The sequence below is a fragment of the Sphaerodactylus townsendi genome, linkage group LG03 (genome assembly GCF_021028975.2).
Source record: "Sphaerodactylus townsendi isolate TG3544 linkage group LG03, MPM_Stown_v2.3, whole genome shotgun sequence".
Taxonomy (NCBI): domain Eukaryota; kingdom Metazoa; phylum Chordata; class Lepidosauria; order Squamata; family Sphaerodactylidae; genus Sphaerodactylus; species Sphaerodactylus townsendi.
The window spans coordinates 124,661,409-124,688,103 of NC_059427.1; the positions used below are offsets into that span (position 1 = coordinate 124,661,409).

Here is a 26,695-nt window from a genome sequence, read left to right on the forward strand (position 1 = left end):
ATTTTCTTATTCTTACAAAAGCCACTTACCTTAAATGCCCCTTCTTTAGGAGAAGGGCCATGTCCAATGGTAGAGTGTCTGCCTTGTAGGCAGAGGTTTCCATGTTCAACCTTGTTAATGTTTGTTCAACCCCCGGCATCTCCATCTAAAAGAACTAAGTTGAGCCAAGTTGTAGATGTTGTGAAAGACTTTTTCCTGAATCTCTGGAGAACTGATCTTTATGGACCAATGGCCTGGTTCAGTGTAAGGCAGCTTCATAGGTATATAGTTAAACTGGAATGCCGCTTAGCTTTCATTGGTCTCAGTGTACTTATTGATGTTATCAACCTTATGCATTAGGTTTCATTTATCAAACAGAAAGCAATGCTGGTGTCACATAGTTAAGTTTTAAATTTAAATGCCCATTGCATCAGGAATTATGTTTATGTCCATTGGTAATCATTGGTGTCTCTTGTTCTAAGGACATGTGCTGACTCAACAGCTCTCATTTAGACTAGAAATGTCTGACTGAAAGCCCAGTCCTATGCGTCTATATTTTGAAGTGTAAGTCCCACTGAATTGAACAGGGTTATTCCCCATAAGTGTAAGTGTGTTTTGGACTACAATACTAACTATAAGTACTTGGAAACAAACCACTGTAAATACTAACTGTAACTGTAAATCCTAGCATTGAAATTGAATTGGATATCTGTGGAAGCATTATAATCAACAAGAGCATGCAATGCAACACAAAGGCATGTGTAATATTACAGTCCCAAGTTTAGAAGATAACAGTCAGTTGGTGAGTCTATTTAATAAAGAAAAAATACAAGACTCCTTAGCTAATACTACACATTAAGTAATATATGCTTTTCTTTTTCTGGTTAACATACTGGCAATGCATATATTCAAAAGGAACAATCAGTGGGGGACTTGCGATACTAAAAGTACAGGCACATTGAAATTCTCAAGCTAAATATGTGAAAAGAAACAGGAAATATAGTGGTGGGTTTTAGACATTTCTGAAGGGTAATAGCAGAGCAATGTTCAAAAATGAAAAAAGCATCGTATAATAAGGTATGCCATTTGTTCCTTATTTAAAGAAGTTCTTATTTTATTTGTTGCAAAAATGGAACAGGCATAACAGCAAAATGAAATGAAATTTTATTTCACTTAAAGGATAGTATATTCTAAGAAAGTACTGTGTTATTTGCCATTGAGGTATGCTCTTAAAGTCATACTAATATTGCATCAAATAGTAGAAGAAGAGTTTGGATTTATATACCCCACCTTTTTCTCCTGTAAGGAGACTCAAGGTGGCTTGCTAGCTCATTTATCTTCTTCCTCTCCCCACAACACCTTGTGAGGTAGGTAGGAACAGAAAGTCCTAATGTGCCTTTGTAGATGCCCTCTCCCTCCATAAAAAATAAAGGCCAGGTATTCATCATGGAATAATCTAAGAAAAATTTGAGAACAACCCACACAACACAACGTAGTTTTACTCTACACTTGAATATTCCTGGGATCTCTCATATATTTAGCAAGCATGATAGGTATATCTATCTATCATGGAAACCACTGGCAGTCATTCCTCCAATTATTTTTCCTGTGGGAACTGCTGACAGTTTCATCTGTGATCACCCAGTTAATACGTTGTGTTCGTCTTGGGTTGTTCAGAACTACTTCAGTGCCTCTTGTCAGGGCAGGCTCATACAAGCTTTATAATTTATGTTCACTTGCCATTCTTGATCAGTTGTATTAACTTCCTGTGTTTGTTTAAATGTAGATACATACAGTGTACAAGTGAGAGACTGAAGAGAAGAGTGATCTCTCATCCATCTCACTTCACTGTCCTGGATGTGGCCCACTTCTAACTTAACTTTCATTTGTGCCTAAGCGCTCCACCCTAAATCTTTGTAATCTACTTGTTGCACCATTCTGTTGTAATGAGACAGTGGGGCAGGAACTCTGTTCTGTAAGCTACTATGAATAAGTATAATGCTGTGTTAATAATGTTAAGCAACTTGTTAAAATCAGATCAATGACAGAACCAGCTGCTTAAGGAACAGCTTAGTTGAGGCTATCTTGATAGGCAGTCTGGTCTCCTTAGACACCACTAATTATGGAAGGGTTGATAGAAGAACAGTGTGCTGTTCAAATCTGGAGGCCTAGTGGGTAGTGCTGAAAGTTGAATGACAAGCATTGTTTCTCATAATGTACACATGTGGCACATTGGTCAAACACGTTTTTCAGGTTTTGGAGAGCCCAACTACATATGATGCTTGGGTTACATGTAATTTTCCCCCAGCTTTTTGAGGCAGGGGAAAGTTTCTGAACACTGTCATGGCGGCGCGGGGGGGGGGGGGGGGCGACAGGGAAGGAAAATTCTTTCTGTCATGCAATTTTTCCACTTAAAATTTGCTCCCCCTGGCAAGGGAAAAATACAGCTTCACAAAGAAAGTTGGACTACAATTTTGAACAGACACTGGCATGAGAAAAGGGGGTTAAGAGTTCTTCCTGTGCTGTTTTGGTGGTTTTTGTTTGCTCCCTCTATGGCTGCATTTTGAGGAGAAATTGTTTGGGGCAAATTGTATAATATGACTGAGCATCATGTAGCTTGGCAGTGAGCTTTACAGTCCTCTGTAAAACCTGTTTCCCAGAATGGCAATTAAATATATATAATATTAAGTGGTGCCTCTTTCAATTCACTTTCAGTTTTCTGAGATATATGTCTCTGGCCTGTTCCTCAGACAGAAACACATCCAAGTCTATCCCTATATTATTTTAAATTGAATTTGTCAGGGCTTCCCAGTTGACCTTGAAGTTTTACTGTATTCAGGTATGATTTCTATTCTCTTTGGGTGGCACTGTCCCTATTCAGAACATCTGCAGTACCATCCTTAGCAGAGCTATACTCTTCTAACCTAATTGACTCAGCTGGACTTAGAAGAGTGTAACTCTGTTTAGGATGTCACTGCTAGTAACTCAAAAGTTTGCAAGTGGATTTTGCCATTCCGCACAGCTTCAAAGAGCACTGAAAGCAGTTTGAAAGTGCATTATTCTGCATGTGCGGAATGAGCCTTACAATCCTAAATTAAGTTATACCTTTCTAAGTCCATTTCCTTCAGCGAACTCACATGATGCAATTGTAGTCAGTCTTTCTGTTTGTGGACTTTGTAGAGGTAGTTGATTGGCCAGCGTGCGAACAGAATGCTGGACTAGATGTGTCTTTAATCTGATCCAGCATGGCTGTTCTTATGTGTAACTCCACTGAAGTAAATTCTTTCAGAAAAGTAACTGTTTACGATTGTGCTGTAAATGAAATGATCTAACCATACCAATGCTTATTATGTCGTTTGCAATCATTATTGCCTGGAACAGTCAAAGGTTTTTGTACATGGGATAACATAAACATATAATATGAGATTTTGTGAAGTACTGCAAGGAGAATTATGGTCTAGTTGGGTTAAAAAAAGAATATGAATTTATGGACGATATGGCCCCTTCCGCACACGCAAAATAATGCTTTTTCAAACCACTTTCACAACTGTTTGCAAGTGGATTTTGCTATTCCGCCCAGCTTCAAAGAGCACTGAAAGCAGTTTGAAAGTGCATTATTCTGCATGTGCGGAATGAGCCTCTGGCCCCTTCTGCACACGCAAAATAATGCCTTTTCAAACCACTTTCACAACTGTTTGCAAGTGGATTTTGCTATTCCGCACAGCTTCAAAGAGCACTGAAAGCAGTTTGAAAGTGCATTATTCTGCATGTGCGGAATGAGCCTAGGATTGTTAGCAGCTATGATAGAACAATATGCTGTTACGCTGTCTTTAAGCTACACCATTCTAAGAGGTACTACGTGGAAGCAAAATGCTGTGTCAAAAGTGACAGTAAATAAACTTATCATGAGTCTAAAGGTAAAACAGACATTTTGTGATAACTTTTTCTTCTTATTTCATATATATAAATTCTTTACACAAAAAAATAAATCCAACATAAAATTCAACAAGTAAAGCTTTCTATGAGAACCATATTTTAACTTATAATTCTGTGAGCTGTCATTTGTAAATAGTTAACTTAATCACTTCTTCCAAACATGTCATGTATACTAGAATTAATAAACCATCTGATTGACCATTTAGCTTCAAAGATCAGGCTTAATTTTTAAATTTGCTGTCAATTTAATCATCAGTACTTATCTTTTAACTTCTTCAGCCACTTTTTTGTACTTAGAATATTATTTTTCTTTCACTGTCCAACTGTGTCAAAAGTAGCACTAAATAAGACACTACAAGCAGTTGTTATTGCACATAGGACCAGTTTGTGAAGAGAAGGTAGAATTTCCAGTATCTAACTACTTGCAAGCACTCCCGATGTTTATAAAAAAGGTAGTTATTATCATTGCCACAAAATCAACAATTCTTTGTGGTATTATACATTTTGAAGTCTTTTTGGTGACAGATAACATTGGTTTGCTGTTTAATTACATTTTCTCCCAAAAGGAGATTAACTGAAAATGTTGACCTCTTCTAATCGAGTCCATAAGACTGAATTTATTTGAGGCCTCAATAAATCTGCCAGTTTTTGAGCCAAATCCAAATTTCTATTATGGATTCTTATTTTAATAAAATGCAGTTGCAGCATGTGAAATGGGAAGTGCTGTTTGATCACTTCTCATTGTCCTGTTTTCTTATTGTAATTAATTTTTTTCTAAGCTGGGATCTCCATTCTGCGACATATTTAATATAAATTTTTGCCAGTGTAGGTAACAGCAGCTTTGACACGATTACTTTTGGTGGAAAATTAACATTCAAGCAAAGAGTTGATTGGTCTCTGCCTTCTTTCCTCTCCTGTACCTCTTCCCAGTGTTTGGTCTCCTTTAAATGGCAGAGCCTGTGTCTGTTGTCTGTTAAAATTGTAGGGAGAAATAATTGTATGTGCTTCTTCCCTCAAAGTATGTATTGAGATATCTGAATTGATCATATCGTAGACTGAAGGATCTTGGAAGAGGTGCTTGAAGCCACCAAACAATACTTCAAGAATTCAAATTACCGGTAATAACATTGCCAGTAGATTAATTTGATACTGTTTAAGATTCTCCCCTATATAGGCATAATGAGGGAGAAAAAAATCTTGATAAAGTAAGAATTTCATTGTGACTGATCATTATTAAAATGAAGATGACATGAAAGCTGTTCTAGATCCGTCTAGTCCAGGGGTAGGGAACCTGCGGCTCTCCAGATGTTCAGGAACTACAATTCCCATCAGCCCCTACCAGCATGGCCAATTGGCCATGCTGACAGAGGCTGATGGGAATTGTAGTTCCTGAACATCTGGAGAGCCGCAGGTTCCCTACCCCTGGTCTAGTCCATACCTCATACAGTCCATACTTCATACAGTCCAAATCGGATCCGCCGAGAATGCCTACAAGTGTGGCATGAAGAGGCCAAAGCTTCTGCCTGATGTTGCTCCCCTTCATGCCCCAGCACTGATATTCAGAAGGTTACTTCCAAAGCATACTTCCGTTGCCTCTTATCATGACATGTCTGTGCCAAGCATCTATGGTGGAGCTGGTTCAAGAGGCAATGCCTGTTGCTTCCTGTGCCATCAATGGCCAGGACCAAGCCAACTTACTTAGTGGTCATCATAGTATCTGTTTCAGTGAGTGCCATCAAATAATTATTTGACTACAGAAATACTTCCTGTTGCCTGTATGCTAGTTTCTCACCAAAACTAATCATGTCAAAGCTGCTGTTACCCCCCCCCCCCCCTCACACACACACTGAATTTTTGCCTTGGTCCTTTAAAAAATATAGGAGATTTTCTGTTGATTCAATGGCCACAGACTTGTACTGCCTTGGAAATGTACAGAACAATCCTGTACGGAATTAACTAAACTGAACTTAAGTGAGGGGTCTGCAAAACTTGTGGGGGGGGGGACTCCCCATTGGTGAACCCACCAAGGCAACCTCCCATAGTCCCAGTAGCTGCTGTCAGCATCCCGACAGTCCAAAACAGCTGCTTCTGAGGCAGGGGTGGGGAACACTGGCAGCTGCCAATGGTAGGTACATTCTCTGCATATGCACAGAAAACACTTTCTTTAGTTTTTGAAGGATGTGAAGCACCCATTTTTAAGTTTCTGATTTTTCTGCAGACCCACAGGGTCCCCCGAGTCTGAAGGAAAACGGGGGGGTGGGGGGTGGGGTGTCAGTCTGCCTCCTGTCTGTGGATTTAAGTATTCACAGGCAGGGGGCAGATTTGGGAATTAGATACATAGACATAAGCCAAAGCTTCCCCACTGTGCTAAATCATAGCATAGAAATTCAAAACAGAGATCTTTTGATGCGGATGTTGTGTTTGTTGCTCAATACCCCTATCTCAAAGCACATGCCATTCTTATTTTAATTGTTATTGCCATCTCATTGGAGGAACATGGAAACTTTCTTTCTCCTAAATGTACAAGTCGATCTTCCCACATCTCCAAATTCACTTCTGAAATTCTCCATTTCCTGATAGTGTGACATTCGGCCCTTTTTGAAATCCATTGTGCAGACAGTGTATGTAAGCATCTGTTGAAAATCTAATTAAAGAGGGATTCTAGCAGGTACAGGTATGGCAGATTTCTTCCTTAAATCAGACATCTAAATCTGTGTATGTTGCTACTGCAAAAGTTTAAATCTAGAATTTGCATGAAGGAAATTCAAGTTCTCCATGACCAACAAATATTGCAAAATACATGACTTTGCAATATGCTTTGTTTGCATAATTATATATGACTGTAAAGCACTTGGATATTTTTGGCATGAATTGATATTGAATCTAGGATAGAGAAATGGAAGTATATTGATATTGAGCAGAAGTAGTAAGGTGACTGGGACCAGTAGCATAGTGTTAGGTCTCAATCCTTGAATCAATAAATAGTCTCTGGATTTTGTCGAAGGCTTTCACGGCCGGATTCAACTGGGTCTGCTGGGTTTTCTGAGCTGTGTGGCCATGGTCTGGTGGATCTTGTTCCTAACTTTTCGCCTGCATCTGTGGCTGGCATCTTCAGAGGTGTATCACAGAGGGAAGTGTGTAACAGACTTCCCCCTGTGATACACCTCTGAAGATGCCAGCCACAGATGCAGGCAAAACGTTAGGAACAAGATCCACCAGACCACGGCCACACAGCCCAGAAAACCCACCAGAACCAGTCTCTGGATTGTTGATCAGTAGGGTTTATTGGAAAGGCAACAAAGCATCCAGCTTGAAAGAAGCCAATTTCTGATGAACCTGTCTTTTGCCCCTTCTTTATTCAGAAACATTCCCCCCTCCTGTTTTCCCAAAGAACGTAAGAAAGATTTTGGTGCCGCGGCACCCCAAGGTCAGTGAAAGCTAGAGATACAGCCACCTGGACTTCCACCCCCATGAGTCAATGGAATCATCCCTTTTTCCCATAAGAGAGGAAGGTGTCAGGGATAAGCCTCGTTATCTGTGAGGCATGTGAAAGGGAGATGAAAAATCAAGGAAATAATGCCCCCTTACAGCATGGTAACATATAGCAGGCTGAATACATATGTTTTGTAGCAGGTACATTGACAGGAATGTATTTCACTCACTCATCGACACCATCAATCTACATTGGTGTAGGAATGCACCTCAATCAACTAGATACCATCCCTGACACATAGACAGGAAGTTCTGACGAAACTATTATCTACATTGGCATGTATCCATTGCAATGACTGTTCTGTTTCTTAACTTATATATACAATATATGCTGGCTTGCTCAGATAACTGAACCATACCGTGTTTCCCCGAAAATAAGACAGTGTCTTATATTAATTTTTGCTCCCAAAGATGCGCTATGTCAGTGATGGCAAACCTTTTCGAGACCGAGTGCCCAAATTGCAACCCAAAACCCACTTATTTATCGCAAAGTGCCAACACGGCAATTTAACCCGAATACTAAGGTTTTTGTTTAGAAAAAACGGTTGGCTCCGAGGCGTGCGTTACTCAGGAGTAAGCTTGGTGGTAGTCGGTGGCTTTGCTTTGAAGCAACCGTGCAACTCTTCCAATGGGTGAATCACGACCCTAGGAGGGTTTTCTCAGAAGCAAGCTCCATTGCCAGCAACCGAAGCTTTTACTCCCAGGTAAAGGATCACGCTTTAGTTTAACAGCGCTTAACAGGGTTACCTACACTGCTTCCTCAAAACTAGGTCTTAGGTTTAATGCTAATAATTGAGTCCAGCGGCCCAGGCCAGCCTAGATGTGTGGAGGGGGACTCTGTTTGCACGTGCCCACAGAGAGGGCTCTGAGTGCCACCTCTGGCACCCGTGCCATAGGTTCGCCATCACTGCGCTATGTTTTATTTTCAGGGGATGTCTTATTTTTCTGTGTTCTGTTCATCGGGCATGCTTCCAAACAAAAACTTTGCTACGTCTTACTTTCGGGGGATGCCTTATATTTCGCGCTTCAGCAAAACTTCTACTATGTCTTATTTTCAGGGGATGTCTTATATTCGGGGAAACGGGGTAGTTTATATTTTAAAGGACATGTTTGCTTATTCACTCTATTTTTATCCCATCCATGGAGCTCAGAGCAGTGTACGTTGTACTCTTTCTCTCCCATTTTATCCTCACAGGAAACCCTGTGAGATACATTAGATTGAGAGAAAGTAACTTGTTCAAAGGCTTCCAATGAGCTTCATGGCACCTCTGTTTCTCTCGTCCTAGTCAAACACTCTGAGCTGCTATACTATTGGAAGTGATGACACACAATTTCATTCAGTATGAAACTGCTCATTGAAGCTTTTCTTAAGCAGTATTCTTCTTTCAAGGATTACGATGTAGAATCCAGGTCATCAATCATATCTTCATTACACTGCATTCAAACGTTACAATAAGCCATAGTTTTTAAAAGTGGTTTGGTCAATCCCTAGTTAGTGATGACATCTGAATGGTTGGTTGGCACTGAACTAGGATTTCACTTCGTAGCTGGTTTGAAAGTGTGTACTAACTGTAGTTTTGTTTGACATTTCAGATTTTGTTAAGAGGTGCTGCCCCACACAGTTATCTGACCACAGAGACAGCACTATAGGGAGGATGGCTCTTTGCATCCTCTCTATCTTGTGGCAGAGAGGTACAACGAACTAGGGTTTACACACAAGCCAAGATTGCTATGGCAGAGAAGAACTGGTTGCAAAAAATGTGGTTTAAACAAACCACAGTTTACCATGATGCATGAATGCAGCACAACGTTATTGTACTGATAGTTCTTCCCAAACTTTGATTCCTTGCTTCTTTTATCTTCTCAGTCGTTACCTTTGAACACTGAAATCTGGGATCCCCAAACCCATTGATGTATGAATGAATGATTACAAACTCTCATAAAATGTTGATGTTGTGATTTGTGATGCCTAATTTCTTTTTAATGTGATTCCTAATTTTTTTAATGAGTTGGAGCATGATTTGTTGCATCCCTCACTTTTGTTTATCTGTATTCACTTGTCTTTCTTTTACCATTTAGAAAAGTTGAACTATGGAAGACGTGGTGATTGCAGGCATAGCAGGAAAGCTGCCAGAATCAGAAAACTTGCAGGAGTTTTGGGAGAACTTGGTCAATGGAGTGGACATGGTCACTGAAGATGACCGGAGATGGAAACCAGGTAGACAAAGTGATTTTGAATTGTTTCAGCCATTTAAAAAAAACAACAACAACTAGAGGAGACCCTAAGAAAATCAAATCAAATTATGTGCCAGTAGAGCAAATTGTCCTAATGCTGTTCTTGTCAAAGAACTATGCTGTCCCAACTTTTATGATGGATATTTTTGTATGTTAAACAGGAGTAGCACCATGAATGCTGTCTCCATGCATTCTTTTTACTTCAGGGACTGCAGCCACCAAAATGAATCCAGACAAATACTTGTATGCTTTTAGAGGACTTTTCACCAAACCCCATTCGGCTTTTCAACCCTCTTAATTTCCAGGAATTTCCCAATTCCTGCAGTCATTTTCTCCAGGGAAACTGATGCCTGTAGTCTGGAGATTAGTTGTATTTCTACATAGGTGTCAAGCTCATGGCTCTCCAGATGTTATGGACTACAGTTCACATCATCCTTTGCCAGCATCATGCCAGCATCATGCTGGCAGGGGGTGATGGGAACTGTAGTCCATAACATCTGGAGGGCTGCGAGTTTTTCACCTGTGTTCTAGAAGATCTCCAGGCCCCACCTGGAAACTGACAACATTATCTGCGTTCCTCGTGTGGTAGAATAAAATCCCATCTTTATGGGCAAACTAATCCTGCCGATGATTGGTAAAGCTTGTTGATCCCTAACTATCCTGTAATTTCTGATGTATGTTATTAACAGAAATATATCAGAGAATAAGTTGCATTATGCTTCCTTTATTGGAAAAAGGGGATGTTTTATCTTTGGACATTTGATGCTCCAGAAATGATTACTTTCCTTGTGTAACTTGGTATAAAGAACTCCAGAAGCGTAGCTGGGCAGGGGTGTGCCTAGGGTGCATTCCATGTTTTCTGCCCCACTGCGGCCCTGCCCCCCCATGCCCTCCCCCCCTTACCTTTTCTATCCTGCAGAAAACAGCTTGCTGACAGCTGAAAACAAGCCAGGCTGGTGGGGTGGGGCCAGGCCTGGTGGGACAAGAGTGGGTAGGGGGTGATTTTCGCGCCCTCCCCAGGCACGTGCCCGGTGCAACGTGCACACCCCTGTCCCCTTGTAGCTCCACCACTGAAGAACTCTGCCAAGCAATGTTTTTTTTTGCCCATTATTGTTATCTCACAATCACCTGGGCAGCCCAGAGGTACAATTAGCATTGACCCAGAATACATACAACCACCACACAATTTCTAATTATATAACACTAGCGGGGCCCGGCCACACATTTCTGTGGCTTATTGTGGTGAAATGGGAAAGGAACAGTAGCAGCAAATCAATTGCAGAGGCCAGCAGTACGTGCTCATGCAAACACACAGCCTGATACTGTGCGATGTCATTGATGTGTGTGTCCGCATTCCTTGGGTGGGGGGGATGGAAAGCACCCCTCCCACACATCTAGGCTGGCTGGTCATGATCCTTTACCTGGGAGTAAGTTTGGTTGGTGGCAATGGGTGTCACTTCTGAGGAAACCTCTGAGGGGTGCGATGCAGCCATTCAAAGTATGTCATGGTTGCTGTACTGAGCTTACTCCTGAGTAATGCGTGCCTGGTTTTCTTAACTGTAACAGCAGTATTCAGGGAATCTAGGGGTGCTCTGGCCCTCCCTCCCGGCCCCTTGCATGTCAGCCTCTTCACTTCTCTCTCTTCCCTTGCATGCCACCCCTCCCTCCCTTCCCTCTCTCCCGCTTAGGGTGGGTGGGTCATATCAAGATGCTGGGGCCCCTGCCCTCCCCCCCTTGCATGCCACCCCTCACTCTCTCCCCTCTCTCACTTCTCTTCCCTTGCATGCCTCCCCCTCCGTCCCTTTCCTCTCCCTCCCTCTCTTCCCTTGCATGCCACCCCTCCCTCTCCCTCCCTTCCCTCTCCCTCGTGTGTATGTGTGTGTATGTGTTTCACTTCCACTCGAGTGACTGCCTATGTACTGTTTCCACTGCTCATATCTGGCCTTCTGAGTGAACATTCTAAACAGCACGAACATTCTAAGGGTGACAGTTACACACAGGCAGCTGCATGTCCTTCACCATGGAGCGCCAGGAAAAAGGCATTTTACCTGGGCCAGGTGTGAAATTTCAGGTATGTGAACATCTAAAAACACTCTCGCCTGGCCGACTACAGTGGCTGGGAATTTTCAGAGGAATTGGCCCAGCAGTTACTGAGTTATACTATCATCAACAAAAACACTGTTAGCTTTTTATATATATAGATGTTGAAGATGTGACAATTTTTTTTCTTTTAAATTTCAGGTATTTATGGATTACCCAGGAGAAATGGGAAGCTCAAGGACATCAGTAGATTTGATGCCTCTTTTTTTGGAGTTCATCCAAAGCAAGCTCACACAATGGACCCTCAACTTCGGATGCTGTTAGAAGTCTCGTATGAAGCCGTTTTGGATGGTGGTAAGCAAACAATCAAGAATTTTGCCTCTGCTTCTCTGCATTCAGTATTCATCAACAATCAAACAAGTTTACATATTGCAGGTGTGATATTACAAAGTCTAACAGTATGGACTGTTTTGTAAGGATTAGGAAGCAGTTTGGGGATGAAATGCAACATGTGTATAAGGAACGTGGGGAGAACCCGGGTCTAGATGTACACAAAACAGGATTCCCTGTACTGTGGAAAGCACTCTTGCTGTGCTTCTGTCATGAATACATCCTCCTCTGGAGAACTGACCTCAGATGAGATAAGCTTTTCCAGTTTAAAGCAGAATGGGCTATGCAGACCGCTGATTATTTAAATGTATGAGTTTATAAAGACCACTTTTAAGCAGATGGTCAGCCCTATTGAAAGTATAAGAGTGGGACAAAAATTTATGACAAAATCAGTATTCTGTGCAGGGGGCTTTATATGTTTCATCTGCAGAGTCAAGGTGTAATAAATCTGGACTCATCCCACAGGAGCCAAAAAGAAAAAGGTGCTGGAACATTTTATATGCACCCAGAACTCCCTAAAAGGAAACATGTTCTTTTATCTTAAGGATTAGTCTTAATTAATTCACAGTTTCTTTCCAGCACATGAAAAGGAGTCCCTCTGTTTGTTTAGAAGAAAGGGGTATCCCATCCACTGGCAGTACACTGGGTACATTCCTGTGCTCTCTGACTAAACTTTCTTTTCAGCACAGTTGTGACAGCACTTAAGTAATATACTTCAATCATATCTTTACATTTCAAGGACTGTATGGTATAGCAGTGTGGGATTCTGCACCATCAGGCATTATACACAATGGCTTATAGGACTGTGTTTATCTCATTCTCTAACTTTCTTTGCTGCCCATCCTGGGGTCATAAAAGAAGATCTACCTTTGAGTCAGTACCTTAATGGATCTAATATAAGCATTTGTCCACCCCCATTCATAGATCTAGCAGCTAGCAACTAAGGAGTTCTACAGGACTGGAAGTAAACTTATTCCCCAAAGGTTTGAGGTAGGGTTTTGTGTGGTCTTTGATGGCAGAGGAGAAGATGAACATCAAAACACACAATGATTCTTGTTCTTTTGGAGATGACACAGCTTGATGACATTAATTTCTCCCTTAACATTCAGCCATTTGCCATCCTGTATAACCCCAAGCCTTTCTCATGTCTTCTTTTGCAGGTCTTTACAGGTCTCCTGCATGCTGTAGTGTGGGGGGTAGGGTCATGTGATCATACATGCATTTCCTTATAAGCTACAATAGTTAAGGACCTTCATGTACTGCTTTTCATTTTTAATCCAAGGCCAGATAGTCTGGGTTTTGTTTTTTGTATTGTATTATCGAATTGTTTTATTTCACATTGTTTCGGGGCCAAGCACTTGTAGCATAACAGTGGCTAATTCTTCATAGTCCAGTTTATAGTGTGAAATTCCTCTTCTCCCTTTTTAGGCTTTAATCCAACTGCCCTTAGGGGCACCAACACAGGTGTGTGGATTGGTGTGAGTGGGTCAGAGGCCGGTGAAGCATTTAGCTTAGACCCTGAACAATTGCTAGGGTATAGTATGACCGGCTGTCAACGTGCTATGCTGGCCAACAGAATTTCCTACTTCTTTGACTTCGCTGGTAAGTGTAATGTCTATAGCCCAGTTTTTGCAAATACGTGTTTAGTACTCATGTAGTGATAATTCCTGTTGGGGAAAGCTTTGCAGTCCAATCCTGATGGCCAGCACAGTGGGGCCAGAGTGCTGGAGGTGATGAGAGTGCTGGAGGTGATGTCACACTGCCTCCAGCAAGCTTCCTCTGTAGCGTGCGGAATCTTATTCCTTCCACAAATAGGATTTTAGCATTAGTAAACAGGAGCCAGTGGAAAGTAATGTAAAGAATATGGGAGGACTTGGCACGGGGAGTGAACATTCTTCATTGATTTTGGATTGCTAGCAACAGTGGGTAGAAGGTTGGGATCTGGGAACCATTGTCTTTGGCAAAAGAGTGGGGTAGTCCTGTATATGGGCAGGCATGCATTGGCTGGAGCCTATAAACAAGAATGATGATGGGAATGTCTTGTTGAAGCAGTTCCAGAGGTATACCTGTGTTAGTACTGGTATGTTGCAGCAAAATTAAACAAAAGTCCAGTAGCACCTTGAAGACTAACACCATATTCCAGCATAAGCTTTTGCAAGTTAGAGTTCACTAAAGGACTTAGTGCTGACTCACAAAAGCTCATATTAGAATAAATTTTGTCGGTCTTTATGTTCCCACTGGACCCCAAATTAATTGCATAGTTGCCTTGTTCTCACATATCTTGAATACAGTACATTGGCCAACATACATGGGGCATATTCTGCTAGTGACATTAAGAAAGCCGGTTAAGGCACTGCAATTTAAAACATTTTCACTGATGAGTGTTATTGTCCCCAAAGGTCCAAGTATGGCCATTGACACTGCATGCTCCTCTGGCCTCGTTGCTCTGGACAGCGCTTACAAAGCCATTCGCAGTGGACAGTGTGAATCGGCCCTCGTAGGGGGAGTCAACCTCTTACTGAAGCCCAGCACATCAGTGCAGTTCATGAAGCTCGGCATGCTCAGTCCTGAAGGTGCTTGCAAGTCATTTGATGTTTCAGGTAAGCACTTGAGGCTTCGGAGGAGCAAACAAATCTCTCCATACTTCAGTAGTAGTGGAGTGGGACTCACTGAAGCTCATTTTCACACCTGCCTCTACCTGCTGCAGCCTACTTCACCTCATCACATCCTTAGGGATCTGTGAACCCTTGAGACAAGCAGAAATAAGAGGTCAGCAGGAGGGGGAAAATAGCTAAATATTACCCCCTCTCTTTTCCCACCTGCAGAAATGTCTTCTGCCGCCAGGTTAGGAGCCAACCCTTTATTTATATCCTTGCCATTCTTTCAAGGTTTTTCAGAAGCAATTCGTTTGAATTGCATTGCTTGTCTGGAAGCATATTTTACTTCCAAAGCAAATTTTGATAAAATTAGGCTGAAGGTTATGGATGATTTGGGAGCTTTTTATTATACTCTTCTTTATCTTCTCTTATTCACATGCTTACAAACTTGGTCATTGGTTAGAAAGCCAGGAAGACTTAAAAATGTGTATATATGATTCTCTGAATTTAGAAGTTCATGTCACTTGACTTGTATGGCAAAATGGCATGAAATTTTAAACAAAAAATTAACAAGCAGATTTGAGAATAAATGAAGGAAAGCTTCATCCCTATTTTTCTTTTATAGTTTTTACAACCACCTGTTAGTTTCTTGTATCCATTTGAATTTAGGAATTCTACAAAACATGTTCTCTCTAGAAGGGTAAAGTTTTATTTTAATATACATTTTATTACTTGGTTTAATGTTGGTGTTTGCATTGCTGTCTGCTTGGCATCACTGGGAAGGTCTGGCTAGAAAGCCATCCATCTAAATAAGATTACCATCTTTTTTTATGGTTTTGAATTTCTACAGGGAATGGATATTGCCGCTCGGAAGCTGTTGTAGCCGTTTTCCTGACCAAGAAGTCAATGGCCAAACGTATTTATTCTACCATTGTCAATTCAGGGTGTAACACTGATGGATTTAAGGAGCAAGGTGAATTTTTTTTACCCTTTGGTGTTTGTGAAATTATGAGATTTCTTATGGGTGAAGATAGATATAACATGGAGCAATTTGGCCAGGTTGGACTTGGCCTGCTTTCACATAAATTATGCCCTGTTTTTTTTCAGGGTCAAGCTCCCAAAACAAACTGGCACTATAAATAGGGATTTTAACCGGACCGGGTATAGTTTTGATTGGCTTCAGCCTGTGGTATATATTCACCAGTAAATCTCCTCAACACTACCCCCCAAATCCCTAGAACAGTTTTGCTCTTTTAGACAGTTTTCCTTGTGTATTAATAAATGGTATACACATGGATTTTTATGCAGTGTTTTTGAAACTTAAAAAACAAAGGGCAGCCAGCCTGCCTGAAGCACAGGGGAAGGAGCAAGACAGGCAGCTGAACCAGTATCTAATTTGCTGGCGTTGGCATCTGTTATTTTACTGGTAAAATCAGACCCCCCCTGCAGGTGAAGGATAATGGTTAGCTCTTTTAAAATGTTTCATCTGTCTCTAATTCATGTGAGTGCTTCAGGCTAAGATGCAATCAATGGTTGCTTTACATGCTCCGGCTGAAATCTGAAAGAATGCAGATTCTTTTGTAGGAAGCTTAGAAGAGCACTTCAGTGCTCGTGATTTTTAAAAATGCCTGCTGCTGTCCAAAGAGCACGCAAGATACTATTTATCAAGCAAAGTTCTTCTGCAAGTGATTTTTGTTTGCTTACAATGCTGGGTTTTTATATTGCTGGATGCTTACAATGCTGGATAACATACACAAACATTTTCTATGGAAGTGCCTCACTTGTAAGGAAGCATCGTCCAGTACCTGCACTTAGAGGCAAAGTTTGTTGTAGCAAATTGGTGTGCTAAGAAGACCTGATTTTTTTTTCTTGCCTCAGGTGTAACATTCCCTTCCGGATGGATGCAACAGCAGTTGGTCAGTTCTCTGTACCATGAATCTGGGATTACACCTGAGAAAGTCGAATATATTGAAGCTCATGGCACAGGCACTAAGGTTCGTTCTGTCCACCTGTTCTGTATTTTGGGACTCTCTTGCGTCTGGAGGGTGCACATTTTTCAGTCTCTCCAGCTAAGTTTGGAGGCAGGATTTTCTATTTGGTTCTTTTTGTTGGAGGCCTGGTTGCTTCAGTCTAACCTCATACTTTGTTCACTGTATCAGTTTCCTCTATGTGATTGTATACGTGGGTGGAGAAAAAAATCGGTTGTATTGTATTTATTTATTTTATTTATATTTTCAATTTATAGGCCGCCCTCCTCCAGAGGGCTCAGGGCGGCGAACAACATAAAATATACAATGTAATATAATAATTTAAAACAACAATAAAATTCAAACCTGTAACCAATAACTGTAATAGAAACTATATCAGATAGATGGCAGTAACCCATGGAGTTCTTGGTCATTTTGCTGTTTGCAGGTTCCCTGCAGACATGATTCTAGCAATAGCAACAGGACCCCCACCTGTTTCACACTTTCATTTTTCTTGGAAGAAGCCGTAGCTCCGTTCTAGAGCATCTTCTTGGCATGCAGGTTCAGTCTCTGGCTTCCCCCGTTAATGGATCTGGCAGTAGGTAACGTGAAATACCTCTGCCTGACACCAGTGGAGGGCTTGGATGGACTTAAACCCTGGGTGCCATTTCCTGAAGCATACAGCAGGGCTGCCCACCCCCACCCCCTCACAACTACACCTGTCCAAAAACTCCGGGGAGTTGACTGCCAGTGAGTGGGGCTTGCCCCACCCCCAGTCTCCATGTGGTCAGATGAAGCTTGGGGGCAGAGCCAACAGTATAAAACTAGGAGGTCAACAGCAACCGAGGTCAGTCTGAGTCTGACCTCAGCCAGGCTCAAACGGACTGTTGCTGCTCCCAACATCCTTGTGTGTGTGTGAGGGGGGGGGAATCAGGGGTAGGGCAAGCCAACTGGCCCCAATCCCAACCTCCACATGGATATGAGGGACTGGGGGGGGGGAGCGGGGCGGTGCTGCACCCAGGGCAAGCCCTGGGCACAATTTTATTTAGCTACACTCCTGCCTGAGACTCCAGGGAGCTACTGCCACTCTGAGCAGATACTGACTTCGATGGACCAATGGTTTGATTCAGTATAACACAGCTGCATGTGTTTGTCATGTGACAATGTGAACCTGCTATAGTGACTTTGCAAGATAGCCAGTAACTTTTAATGTCTTCCTGTCTTCTCCATTAGGTTGGGGATCCTCAGGAAGTCAACGGCATTGTCGGCGTGTTTTGCCAGTCAAAAAGAGACCCCCTGCTGATTGGATCAACTAAATCTAACATGGGTCATCCAGAACCTGCCTCTGGTCTTGCTGCTTTAGCAAAGGTAAAGAAGGAGCAGAAGCCCCTCACATCATTCATGATGCTGCTGTGGATATGAGAGAAAGAGTAGGAAGTAATTATGACTCCAGAATTTTAGCTAAACAAAGGAACACATAGGCCATTTACCTGCGATCTTTTCTTAGCCTTGTAGTTCCTGCAGGGTGAGACAAGGAGCGGTGGTTCCATACCAGCAAGCAGCATGATGGAGCCTGTGTGGTTGAAGATAGCTGTGGGGCTGGGCCAGACGCAGGAAGCAGCAGATACAGAGAAAGTTGTCCCTGAAACTGCAATCTCTATGTCTTTCCAAGTCTGGTGATCTTTTTTATCCAGATTGCCAATGTAGTCTGGATAAATTCTATGCCAGAACAATGACGACACACAGCCTGTGAAACCTGAAGTCCTACAGCATTGCTTCCACTTGTTGCAGTGCAAAATAACAATGGCTACTGTTTCACATAAGTCACTCCTCTGGTTTTATGACAGCTTAAGACTGTGATGGCGAACCTGACACTCATGTCAAAGATGATATGCCAGTGTTCACCAACATCCACAACAACTATTCTCCCTGTTTGAGTTTGAGTCGTTATTGCAGTTATTTGATGTTTCTTTATATAATACATAACACCATGCATGATTGAACTGTATTTTTTTTAAAATGAATATGTGAAGCAGTACATGAAGGACTTATTAGGCTGAGGAGCCAGGTGAGGCACCCCCCTTGATTGGGAATGGGGGTGTTCCTCAACTGGCACAAGGCTGATAAGCCCCCTTAGGCCAGATCCTGCCCCCGGGCCGCATGTTTGACCCCCAGGCCTTGGTGGTTGCTGACTTGTGATGCTGGTCTTGCTCCTGTTAAAACACTTGCTCTTTCCAATGTACAATGTGTAAGCAGAGCACAGTATTTTTTTAAAGGGCCAGTAATCATAAGAATAGGAAGAATAATGAAGTAGCAAGTTGAAGTGAAGAGGATATTTATAACAAATTGGATCCCTGCATGTCCTCCTCCTATCCTATGTTATAACTGTTGTTGCAACTGGTGACACAGCAACCTTAAGCAAAGTCAGAGCCGTGATTTTAGAAATGGGGACAGGTTGGAAATTCTTATACCATATATTGAACTGAGTTACTTAACCCTAAGTACTCTGTAGATAACATCTACCTACTTATTTCTTGTGAAATAGTTCCATTTTGAGTGATGAAACACGTTACACAAGGACAGCAGAATAGTTAGGAAACATATTCCACATTATATATGAGTCAGACAAATTGAAAAGTTTGGCCTTTGGTGGGGAATCCTCTTCAACTGGGCTCTCCAACTTGGTGCCCACGAGCACCAGTGGCCACCAAGCGCTTTTAGAACGTATGTTCTGTTCCATAAGTAAAACAATCTAAAGGTGCCCTGTTCTTGGGTGGAACAGAGTGGGAAACACACAAGCAAGGTGTAATAGTTTAAAAACAAGGTTTATTGCTTAGAAGAACTGAGACCCTAACTTCTCCCAGGGTTTGACTAAAATAAAGTACTTGCTTGACTGGAACAGTTTGAAGTTTGAGACTTTTGTTCTTTCTTTGACTGCTTCCAAGAAAGTCCACTGTTTCTGTGTTTCTTCTGGGTTCCTTGAGTGTCCTTTGTCTGAATTCTACTTTCTGTACACCTTAACTTTATGCTATCTCTATACACTTTGGACATAACATATATTGCAGCCTTCCTACTACCCTTGGCACCTTAGACTGACTGAGCTGAACAGGGGGATTACTGGGTAATAACAGGAAGCCTGCCTCTAGAGAGATTTCTTAAAGGGACAGAGTCCCAACTAAAATTCCCTCTCTTAGAATACTATACAAAGAACTAAACCCATTATAACTATAAGGATAACTGATGCTTAATGAGAAAATAACAAGAGCTTCTCTGGGGGTATAACAGTGTAGGAGGGACTAGATGGGAGTATTTGTCCAGCTTCTGATTGTGTAGTTTTTAAACACATGCTGTTAAACAAAGCTTCTGTTTGAAATGTTGAAGAGTTACTATTAGAGTTATATGTAATCTCGCTCCATGCCATTTTGTGTTTGGTTCTGCCTCTTGCGGCAGTCACTGGGTGACTAAGCCCTCCTCTTGTATTGGAACTTCAAAGGGGTCTACAGGCTCCTGCTCCTCAGAATTCTGATGATCTCTGCTATTATTCAAAAGTGATCTATTTTCTAACCCTTTCGGTTGCTGCAAAAAATTATGCGAATAACATTAGTCAGTAAAATTTTCTCAGCTTAAATGTGATATTCTTTTTCCCCTTAAGGTGGTTCTCTCTTTAGAACATGGACTTTGGGCACCAAACATTCACTATAACAGCCCAAATCCAGATATTCCTGCTTTACAAGATGGCCGCATTGAAGTAGTTACTAAACCAACCCCAGTTAAAGGTCACTATGTTGGAATCAATTCTTTTGGCTTCGGCGGCTCAAATGCCCACATCATCTTGAGTCCCAACAAGACAAAATCTGCCCCTCTGGAAACATATAATTTGCCACGGTTGGTCCAGTTTTGTGGAAGAACTGAAGAAGCAGTGGAAAGATTAATTGAGCAGGCCACGAAACAGCAGGAACACCCAACATTTCTGAGCATGCTCAATGATATCTCTGGAATACCCACTTCATCAATGCCTTGTAGGGGCTACACTTTGATTGGCAGTGAGAGTGCTGTGAAAGAGATTCAGATGGCTCAGTCTACAGGGAGACCTCTGTGGTATATCTGCTCAGGTAATTACATCCAAATCAGAAACAGAGTTGATTTCCTATATGACTCTTGACATCCGAGTTCAGACATCTCTTAGTTTTGCAAGGTTTTATGACATGTTAAATAGTCTCAGAAATCTTTTTATTTGATGCAGTTTTGAGGCTGTATAAGATAAATTTGATTATAGTAACTTTTATGTGACCCACATGCACCACTAAGAATGTGACGTAATAATTCTCAGTAGCTGGCAGACTTTCACATTCCGTAGATCTGAATTTTGAATGCTACTCCAAATTCAGTCAGATACCCCTCTCCATCTTCTATGCATGATAGTAGCACTAATGGGGTTTCTCTGCTTGCTGAATCCCACAGGTATGGGCACACAGTGGAAAGGAATGGGTCTTGGCCTGATGAAGCTTGATCTCTTCCGCCAGTCCATTTTGCGTTCAGATAAGGCTCTGAAAGACACAGGTCTGAAGGTGTCTGACCTACTCCTGGATGCCAATGAGAATACCTTTAATGATACTGTTAATGCATTTGTTGGGCTTGCTGCTATTCAGGTAAGAATAAAAGGCCTCCCCCCCACCCCCGTTGTGACTCTCATGAAGATGTTTGAGATGTCTCTTTTGACTCATAATAAGTTAAATCATAGGTGTCAAACTCAGTCCCTCCAGGTGTTCATGGACTACAATTCCCAGAAGCCCCTGCTAGCATGGCCAATTGGCCATGCTGGCAATGGCTGATGGGAATTATAGTCCATGAACATCTGGAGGGACTGAGTTTGACACCTATGATCTAAATCATTGCATTTTTAACCCTGTGATATTTTCCATTCCTAAGGGTTACTGGGAACTGGGTCCAATCTCTGTTTGAAATGTTTTTTTTACTGAGTCAGTGATGAGACTGGAGAAAGAAGCATTTTTAAAAAATACGTGCACATTACCTGCTAATATGCCCTGTCCTTTTCTCTATGAGTCTGTATGTTGGCACAGACAGTAAAGTATGATATTACTTCTGAACAAGAATTAGAAATTTTTCTGTGAGTGAATATACTGAGCCTTCTGTGTAGCTTCAGATAGTTCTATCACAGCAAGCCATTAAAATATCTAGGAAGAGTAATAATAGAGAACTTTCCAATTTCAACAGCAAGCATTCAATGAGATTTGATGGGAAGGAGAAGTATGAATAAAAGTAGGTGAGAAAGCATTAGGGAAAATAGAGTTAGAGTGAAATAAGTTTATATTATTAGTAAGCTCCACTATTAAGTTTAGTACTCCTTCAGGAAAACCTTTGCAGTGCCAATAACTGCAACAACCAAAATAGGATATTGTAAGCTGCTGCTTCACATAATGTAAATTCAGCAAAACATTTTCTGCTCTCCAGATAGCACAAATCGACATATTAAAGGCCATGGGTTTGCAGCCTGATGGGATTGTTGGCCACTCAGTCGGCGAACTTGCTTGTGGCTATGCAGATGACTCCTTAAGTCATGAAGAAGCTATTCTTGCAGCCTACTGGAGAGGACGGTGCATCAAAGAGGCCAAACTACCGCCAGGTGGCATGGCTGCTGTTGGTAAGTAGCAAGGAGCCCTTCTGTGCTGCAGGCAGGCAGGGCGTGGTCAGGTCCAGTCCAACAGCTCAAGGCAGGTGGCAGACAAGACATAGTCAGGTCACAGTCCAACAGGTCACTGCACAGGAGATCAGGCAAACAGGCTGGAGCTCAGCCATAGACCAGTCACACAGAAGCAACAGGAAACACACTTGTTGCACCCAGGCAAAAGCAGGCTCACAGCAAGGCTTATATAGAGAGCCTTGTCCCAGGGGCTGGGATTCTGCCAGGAGTTAATCCTCATCAGATGTAGATACTTCTATTCTCCCATATCTTGCTGCCAGATGAGCACTCCTTCTTTGCTTCTGAAGCAGCTGCCTCTGCTTCTGCCTCCTGTGCACAGCTGGCTCATCACTGAGTTCCCAAGAAGGATTTGCAGGCTCCTCCACATGCACGTCATCAAGCAGGGAAGGGCTGGGAGTTGGCTCTGCTGCCAGGTCTTCCTGCCCACTACCTTGCCTGCCATTCCTCCCCCTGTCCAGAGCCCATTTTATTTCCACATCAAAATAGGCTTTACTGCTAGTTAACACATAATACAAACAAACTATATGGCTCTCAAGCTCTAACCATGAACATTTAAGAGTGATTGTGCTGTTTCTCTCAGGAGCTTATTGGAGATCTTTGAAAAACACAAACTGTTGAATGCATCTGAGAGGTGGAACAAATAGATAGCAGTGCACTTTAATGACAAGTTACTGCTTTTGTGGGGCATTGATTGGTACAAGTGACAGACCTGGGCCTAGAGTGTCAAACTCTGAAGGCTAATGGCCATCAATTTTCTCTTTGGCCTTTGAACAAATCAATTTTCCATCAATGAGAGGGGAATAAGCATAGCCAGGATATTATGAGAATGGCTGAGATATAAAGCACTTTACTGTTGCAAATAATAATGATGATGATGTTGGTTCCAAAACACACATTTCTTCACTGAACGGAAAAGTACTGTTTGTCTGAGAGGAGCAATTTGCCACTGCAGCTTCCCATGCCACCTCCCCACACTAATCTTGGGGGCCTAACTCAAGAATATATTTTGCTGATGGAAGGAGAAGGGGTTTCTGCAAGAAGGGGGGAGGAAGCAGTAGTTGAAAATGCAGCAGATGCACAGTAGTTGAAAATGATTTGAAAGTGGCACCGGCTTGCCTTAATATCCACATAAACTTATTTTGTCCTCTGGCCAAACAGGCTTTGTGTGTCTTTGAAACAATACCAACACCTGCCCCTCTCTTTCCTGCAGGTCTAACATGGGAAGAATGCAAGCGCCAGTGCCCTGCAGGAGTGGTGCCTGCTTGTCATAACTCGGAAGACACTGTGACTATTTCAGGGTCTCAGGTGAGAGCACAGTGGGAAGTATTCTTTCTACTGCTACCGATTGGTATGTTCTTATCACCAGAATTTAACATGGGTCAAATTTTAGTAGCTCAAGAAAGGTTGCCTGACTAAAGGATGTCAGACTGAGATTCTCATCTAACTCATGGAAGGAAACCAGTTTGAATATGGAAAGCTGCTGCAGTGAAGGTTAAAAGTAGTATGTGAGTCCTGCAACTGGTAAATTCCAACCAAGGGCCACTGCAAGTAGCAGAGTGCTGGACTAGATGGACTCTGGTCTGATCCAGTAGGCTCATTCTTATGTTCTTATGTTCTTAAGATGTGAAATTCACCCTCCTCCAGCTGCAGCCTACTTTTTGGGAAGTTCTCTGACCCATAGTCCCCTTCTTCTATCATTTCCTTGGTGCATCGGGCTCCAACAGAACAGGATGATGCACGAGAAAAGTTCAATGCTTTTTGTCCCTTGCCTAGATGTGAAATATTCTAAGTCCACAGTGCTTTTTCATTGGCTGCCAATTAATTACCTTTATCCCTCTCATGCCCTTGTTTGGAAAGAGAGCAGAAGGTTAGAGATAGTATGTTTGTGTGTACATATACTTATCTGGGAAGAGTTAGGGGTTGGAGCTTAAGAGTCTGGGAGCTTAAGAGTCTGGGACTTGTCACTTTAGAAAAGAGATGACTAAGGAGGGACATGATGGAGGTTTATAAAATCTTGCACAGGGTAGAAAGAGTTGACAGAGGAGAACTTTTCTGCCTTTTCCAAAATACTAGAACCCACGGGCATCCAATTAAGCTGATGGGCAGTAGATTCATGATGAACAAAAGGAAATACTTCTTTGTACAGTGAGTGGTTAGAATGTGGAGTGTGCTGGCAGAAAGGCACAGATAGGTTTAAAAGGAAATAGGTTCATGGAAGGTAGATCTATTAGTGGCTACTAGCCTGGGAAACTAAAGAAAACCTCCACGTTGAGAGGCAGTCAACCTCTGAATTCCAGTGCCAGGAGGCAACATCAGGGGAAGGTCTCAGCCCTTATGCACTGTTGCTGGTCCTTCAGAGGAATTCTGGCCACTGTGTAAGACAAGGTGTTGGACTAGATGGACCTCTGGTCTAATACAGCAGAACTCGTAGTGTCGTGGTTAAGAGCAGGTGCACTCTAATGTGGAAAACAGAGTTTGATTCCCTGCTCTGCCACTTGAGCTGTGGAGGCTTATCTGGTGAACCAGATTAGCTTGTGCACTCCCAACACATGCCACCTGGTGACCTTGGGCTAGTCACAGTTCCTTAGAGCTCTCTCAGCCCCACCCACCTCACAGGGTGTTTGTTGTGAGGGGGGAAGGGAAAGGAGTTTGTAAGCCCTTTTGAGTCACCTTATAGGAGAGATAGGGGGTTATAAATCCAAACTCCCCCTCTTCTTCTTATGTTCCCATCTCAATGCTCCTGCCTCTGGAGGGAGCATCACTGCCTGGTCTTGCTGAGGTCCAAGTTCCAGGCAAGCTGAAGCTCCTGCAAACTGTACTCTTTTCTCGTTGCAATACTGCTGGGGTAAGGGGCTAGTGTGTGCTGAGGGGTCTGCACACCAGCAAGTTCCAGCCCCTCACAGTTTTCATGCATGTGCTGTTCATTATGCAGTTTCACCAGCGTATAACAGTGCAATGTTGTTGTGAACACACACCAACAGAATATGATGGCAGTTTGCATAGACAACCCAGTAAAGTCTAGTGATACAAGAAACTTCTGTGTTGACCAATTAAGTTTATATAATGGATGTTATTGGTGACGCAAAGAGATGTAGGACTGTCCCCATGTGATAAAAGTATGAGAAATGATGGTAATTTCATCAAAAGCAGAGCTCAGTCTCAATCAGATCAGACCACTGATGTGTACTGTGTAGTCACCACATTAATTCATACCCCTTTTTTTGTTAGGAAGCTGTGTCTAAATTTGTATCCAGACTGAAAGAAGAAGGCGTGTTTGCTAAAGAGGTTCTCAGTGCTGGAGTTGCTTTTCACTCATACTACATGGCATCCATTGCACCAGTGCTGCTTAGTGCCCTGAAGAAGGTAATGCTCCGGCCAAAGGTTCACAGTAGAAACATTTGTTTACTTTTTTTGAGCAAAGTTAGAGGAAACTGTGTCCAGCATCCCTTAAACCTGGCAGTAGGAAAGAGACAGCTGTGTTCTGTAAGCTGCAGTCAACTAGCCTAGTAGACTTCAAAGTATTAACATTTGCCAATTGTTCACATAGAGGTAGATCTCCTTGAAGCCAATATAATTGATGTCCCGGAGTATGTGTTTCAAGCTGAAGTCCAAAAAGGTCTGCTGACTGATGCAGGGATTTTGCAGGTCCCTACTCCTAGCAGGAGATCTTGGGCTGTCAAACTAGTGATGGAAAGAAGCTCCTCTGAAGTTTTATTTATTTATTGAACTTGTACCCCCTCATGGGCTCAGGGCGACTTTCAACATATTATAGACAATAAAAAGATAGATTACATTATGATTGGTCTAGCCCACTCACCTTAAATATAGTAAAATAGTAAACCTTAAAACAACTTCTGTGAACATAATTCCAAAACACAGAAAAAGGAGGGTAAGGGAGAGGGAGGCTAGTTGAATGATGGAAAACCATAGCTGCCTCAGCTGTATGCCTAGTGGAACAGCTCTGCCTTACAGGCCATGGGGAATCGCATTAAGTCTCGCAGAGCTATGGTCTCACCGGACAGAGCATTCCACCAGGTTGGGGGCACACTGAAAAATGTACAGGTTCCTGAGTCTCTCTCTCCCCCCTCCCTCTTTTCTTTAAGGTTATTCCAAAACCTAAACTTCGCTCATCCCGCTGGATTAGCACTTCCATCCCTGAATCTCAGTGGTCAAGTGCACTGGCTCAGAATTCCTCTGCTGAATACCACGTAAATAACCTTGTGAGTCCTGTCTTGTTCCAAGAAGGCCTGAAGCACATCCCAGACAATGCAGTTGTCGTGGAGATTGCACCACATGCTCTACTACAGGTATGGTCCCTGTTGTCTGCTGGAGTATAA

The 26,695-nt window shown here is 42.3% G+C and overlaps 1 protein-coding gene across 1 annotated transcript in view; it reads left to right on the plus strand.

The window, feature by feature from the left end:
- FASN (fatty acid synthase) overlaps positions 1 to 26,695 on the plus strand; it is a 60,144-nt gene that overhangs the window by 2,072 nt on the left and 31,377 nt on the right. The window contains exons 2-14 of the mRNA XM_048488277.1: positions 9,487 to 9,625; positions 11,884 to 12,036; positions 13,501 to 13,674; positions 14,472 to 14,672; positions 15,520 to 15,642; positions 16,548 to 16,663; positions 17,870 to 18,004; positions 20,289 to 20,748; positions 21,098 to 21,285; positions 22,109 to 22,298; positions 23,569 to 23,663; positions 25,587 to 25,721; positions 26,462 to 26,665. Of these exons, the coding sequence (XP_048344234.1) occupies positions 9,499 to 9,625; positions 11,884 to 12,036; positions 13,501 to 13,674; positions 14,472 to 14,672; positions 15,520 to 15,642; positions 16,548 to 16,663; positions 17,870 to 18,004; positions 20,289 to 20,748; positions 21,098 to 21,285; positions 22,109 to 22,298; positions 23,569 to 23,663; positions 25,587 to 25,721; positions 26,462 to 26,665 (2,301 nt within the window). The 5' untranslated portion in view covers positions 9,487 to 9,498. The remainder of the gene's footprint in view (positions 1 to 9,486; positions 9,626 to 11,883; positions 12,037 to 13,500; positions 13,675 to 14,471; positions 14,673 to 15,519; positions 15,643 to 16,547; positions 16,664 to 17,869; positions 18,005 to 20,288; positions 20,749 to 21,097; positions 21,286 to 22,108; positions 22,299 to 23,568; positions 23,664 to 25,586; positions 25,722 to 26,461; positions 26,666 to 26,695) is intronic.